This window comes from Euprymna scolopes, chromosome 46 (genome assembly GCF_053919585.1).
Source record: "Euprymna scolopes isolate OS-2025 chromosome 46, ASM5391958v1, whole genome shotgun sequence".
In the NCBI taxonomy this organism is placed as follows: Eukaryota; Metazoa; Mollusca; class Cephalopoda; order Sepiida; family Sepiolidae; genus Euprymna; species Euprymna scolopes.
Window position 1 is genome coordinate 127,083,428 of NC_136527.1, and position 5,338 is coordinate 127,088,765.

The 5,338-nt window shown below is 26.1% G+C and overlaps 1 protein-coding gene across 1 annotated transcript; it reads left to right on the forward strand.

Annotated features, from left to right (window-relative positions):
• The first annotated feature begins 629 nt into the window (after positions 1–629).
• Positions 630–2,410, forward strand: LOC145271469 (beta-lactamase domain-containing protein 2-like). The gene is made up of 2 exons (XM_080126989.1): positions 630–888; positions 2,026–2,410. Exons 1-2 carry the CDS (start codon positions 655–657, stop codon positions 2,206–2,208), a joined length of 417 nt encoding a protein of 138 aa, XP_079983115.1. The 5' UTR covers positions 630–654; the 3' UTR covers positions 2,209–2,410.
• Positions 2,411–5,338: the final 2,928 nt, after the last annotated feature.

The window sequence follows — 5,338 nt, forward strand, 5'->3', positions numbered from 1 at the left end:
AGCGTCGCCCTTTTAAAATTCATCATTCAATAAAATAAAAAGCTATAGCAAACATCTAAATGACTACTTTAAATACAGTTCCTGATTTCAAAAAAAGAAAAACTAAAAGGTAACTATCTCTATATATTTTTAAATCAAATTTATTATGTAAATTCAAAAAAATATATATTTTTTCTACTCATTTCTATCTCTAACCTATACTAATTTTCTTATAAATTTTAAATCCAAACCTTTTACTTCAATTTTTCAGATTCATCTGCCTTACTTTTAATGCTAGGTTTATTTTTGGTGTCTTGTAAATTCAATAGAAATCCTCCTAAATTTGCTGATGAGGAGACCGTGCTTACCAAAAAAACTATGTATAATTGTTCTACGTGACTTCATGTATACCACAAATAAAAAGCACGGATTTCCGAAACGATCGTACAGATAATTGACTTTGTTGTTGTTCCTTCTTATGAAACTGATTTTTAATTTAATTAAAATTTGATTTTTTAATTAAAAAATTTTTTTTTTTTTTTAATTTTTAAATTGTAAATCACATTACTTAATATATATATATATATATATATATATATATATATATATGTGAAAAATTCAAAAATTGTAATTTTATGTTTATCTTTTCAGAATGATGCACCTTTCGATGCATGCATGGACTACAAATTACGCCTGACCCCTATGTCAAGTTTCAACGGCTATGGCACTGCACGTGGGATCGCTAAGCTCTACGGAATCATTTCGAATGGAGGTGTCCACGAGAACAAAACTCTCTTCAAGGAATCAACATTGGATGCGATGGAGGTGCCGCTCGTGAAAGGTTTGGATCTTGTGATCGGCGTTAATAATTCTTTCGGACCCGGCCTCATGTTGATTAAATCCCCGAAGGTAAGTTTCGTAATGATTTCCTGTCATTCTGTGACTTCATCGGAAACTTCCCCTTCGTTCGTCCTTCTCCTCCTCATCACTTTCGTCAGCATCATTTCATATGTATAGGACAACCTCCAGAAATTGATTAATTCTATAATAGTAAAATACTATCTTAAATTGTTAGGTGTGAGTATAGAAGATTTAAGAGAGGTGAAAGTACAGACGAGTTAAAAACAACTCTCTCCCCTCCCAATATTAAGAATGGCTTTCTGAATAAGTTTTTTATTTCAGAACGGTCTCTATTCCATAATAGTAAAATACTACCCCCCTCCTTATATTAAGAATTATTAAATTGCCTTCTATTAAGAATTATTAAATTCTTACGTGAAAGTACAGAAGAATTAAAAATGATCACCCTCCCAATATTAAGAACGGCTTTCTAAATAATAACATTTGTATTTCGGCACGGTCCCTATTCCATAATAGCAAAATACTATCCTCCCTCTCTATATTAAGAATTAATAAATTGTTAGGTGAAAATACAGATGAGTTAAAAAATTCTTTCCTCTCTCAATATTAAGAATGGCTTTCTAAATAACTTTTTTATTTCAGAACAGTCCCTATTCCATAATAGTAAAATACTATCACCCTCCTTATATTAAGAATTAATAAGTTGTTAGGTGTAAATACAGAAGATTTAAAAAAGGATCACTCTCCCAATATTAAGAACGGCTTTCTAAATAATAACATTTGTATTTCGGCACGGTCCCTATTCCATAATGGAAAAATATTATCCTCCCTCTCTATATTAAGAATTAATAAATTGTTAGGTGAAAATACAGATAAGTTTAAAAATTCTCTCCCCTCTAAATATTAAGAATGGCTTTCTAAATAACGCAACCACTGCCTTCCATAGTTGTCGTCTCACCACGTTTTTAGCCAAGTAAGTCTCTGGCCAGCTTTGGGTAGGATCAGATAATGAATAAACATGGGTTTATAAGACCACATAATCCAACCTTGATCGCTCTTCAGGGCCCGTGGCGCAGTGGATAGAGACATTGAATCCCTACGGTTCCAGGTGAGAATTGTCTGAAGATAGCGGTTTCAATCCTATTTCGCTTGTATATATATAGATGATGTAAATTTCTTTTTCAGGGTAACACCATGTTTGGACATCCGGGTTTCGGTGGTCAGATGGGTATTGCCGACCGACAAAACAATCTCGGAATTGCCTATCTTACAAACAACCTGGCTATGTTTGACCACATCGGCCGATTGTATACGAGACTGAGCGAGGCGCTGTATGATTCTTTGGCGGAAATCCAAACTGGGAACTGATTGGCTTCGCGGTGGATTCTTCGATAGTCTTTTAATCGATTAAAAGACTATCACATTGTTTTCTAAATAAAGTTGGTAATGAATTTTAAGCTTTTGATTATGCTTGAAGTGTGACCCCGTTAGGAACTTTCTGGTGCAAAATTTAAGTGTTTTGTCCTTGTTCAGAATTTTCCCTATATTAAAAGCAAAAAACTAACAAAAACATGTGTATGACCTTTTCTTTATTGTTTTTTATTTTGTAAAAAGGAATCACCACTTATCAAGACCCAGAAGCCACTCGAGGATAAGGGTTAAAGAGTGTAAATTAGTCAAAAGGACAATCTTTAGAAGTGTAAATTTGGTAAATTGGATTACTTAAGGGCAACAACTCATCAAGAACTTGTTTACATTGGACTTGAAGATGGCCATATTGTAGTCAGCTGGAAAGCAGGTAAATGGAACAGAGTTCCACAGGTGTGCAGTTCTAAGAAAGAAGCTTTGCTCATGGAATCTACATTTAGATTTAGGCACAGATGAAGAGTGGGGAAACTCTGTCAATATATATATATATATATATATTAATACATATATATATATATTAATATATATATTAATACATACATATATATATATATATATATTCATATATATATATATTCATATAGTAATTTATAAAATATATATGGCGATTAAGCTACACTGAATATTCTGCGTTTCATCCACTGTAGGATTCGTCAGGCTTATGCACCATATATATTTTATAAATTACTAACTAGCTCTACCTACGTATTGAGCACTTTGGAAGTAAATACTTAAAGTTTACGCATAAATCTATACTTTCGTATATTAAATTTCTGTGAGTAAATGAAGTAGTTATATATTCATATATATATATATATATATATATATATATTCATATATATATATTCATATATATATATTCATATATATATATATTCATATATATATATATATGAATATATATATATTCATATATATATATATTAATATATATATATATTCATATATATATATTCATATATATATATATATATTCATATATATATATATTCATATATATATATTCATATATATATATTCATATATATATATATTCATATATATATATATTCATATATATATATATTCATATATATATATTCATATATATATATTCATATATATATATATATTCATATATATATATATTCATATATATATATTCATATATATATATCATATATATATATATTCATATATATATATTCATATATATATATATTAATATATATATATATTAATATATATATATATTAATATATATATATATATATATATATATATATATATATATATATATTATATATATATTCATATATATATATTCATTATATATATATATTCATATATATATATTCATATATATATATATATTCATATATATATATTCATATATATATATATATATATATATATATATTCATATATATATATATATATATTCATATATATATATTCATATATATATATATTAATATATATATATTCATATATATATATATATATTAATATATATATTCATATATATATATATTAATATGTATATATTCATATATATATATATATTAATATGTATGTATTCATATATATATATTAATATATATATATATATTAATATATATATATATTCATATATATATATATTAATATATATATATATATATAATCATATATATATATATATTAATATATATATTCATATATATATATATTAATATATATATATATTCATATATATATATATATATTAATCTTCTCTATATAAATAAAATGAACTCATTTTTTCCCGTCTGATTTTGACATTAATAGGATTAAAAATCAAGATATTTCATGCAAATATAATATGCACAAACGGCAGAACAATATCTGAGGTGTGTTATAGGCTTATTATTTCTCAAATTCCTCGATAATCTTAGATTTCTATACTTTTTCTGCTGAGAAGTCACGGCCAAAATCGGTTAAGATCAATGGAAGTGGTAAAATATTTTCTCTCTAATAAATTCCTCCCCCCCCCTGCCACCACTTAACACCGTTTGGGGATCGTTCACAAGGAACAGTTGAGAAAAGAACACCGGTTTGGCTTCGTAGTTCTTTCATGTGAAGTTATTTAAAACCTACCATAACATTTTTTAAAACTCCCCCCCCCCGTCCCGGAAACAAACACTCGGGCAACGCCGGGTACCCCCGCTAGTATATATATATATATATTCATATATATATATATATATATATATATATTAATATATATATATTAATATATATATATTCATATATATATATTCATATATATATATTAATATATATATATATTCATATATATATTAATATATATATATTTATATATATATATTAATACATATATATATAAATACATATATATATATTAATACATATATATATATTGATACATATATATATATATTAATACATATATATATATATCAATACATATATATATTAATACATATATATATTATATATATATTAATACATATATATATATTATATATATATATATATATATATATACTAGCAGGGGTGCCCGGCGTTGCTCGGGTGTTTGGAGGTGTATGCTGTGCAAAAAAAGCAAAAAAACAAAAAAAAATGGTTAATTTTTTAAAACTTTGACCCCTATTATGACCCCTTAAAATTTATAGTTTCGGGCTCAAATCACTTTATTAAGTTAGATCCAGGTTCAAGGAACCTATATCTAAAATTTCAAGTGTCTAGACCCAAAATTGTCGGAGGAGTTTGGTAGAGTTCTTAAAGGTCAAATCGTTGAAATTTCACCCCTTAACAGCCAAATTTCTGGCTGACACCCGTCACATCGATTTTCCCAAATCTCAGTACCCGGTATTTCAAATTTCGAGTCTATAGACTAAAAATTGACAGAGTTATTGCGTAGGGAAATGTACACAGACAGACAGACACACAGACAGACAGACACGTTCACTTTTATAGATATATAGATAATATATATATTAATACATATATATATAATATATATATATATTAATACATATATATATATAATATATATATATTAATACACATATATATATATATATATATAATATATATTAATACATAT

What these genes read in the sequence shown, in the direction of transcription:
- LOC145271469 (XM_080126989.1), top strand. Translation starts at nt 655, where the DNA reads ATGGACTACAAATTACGCCTGACCCCTATGTCAAGTTTCAACGGCTAT. An exon ending in TGTTGATTAAATCCCCGAAG is followed by an intron (nt 889 to 2,025) that starts GTAAGTTTCGTA and finishes TTTCTTTTTCAG; the next exon opens with GGTAACACCATGTTTGGACA.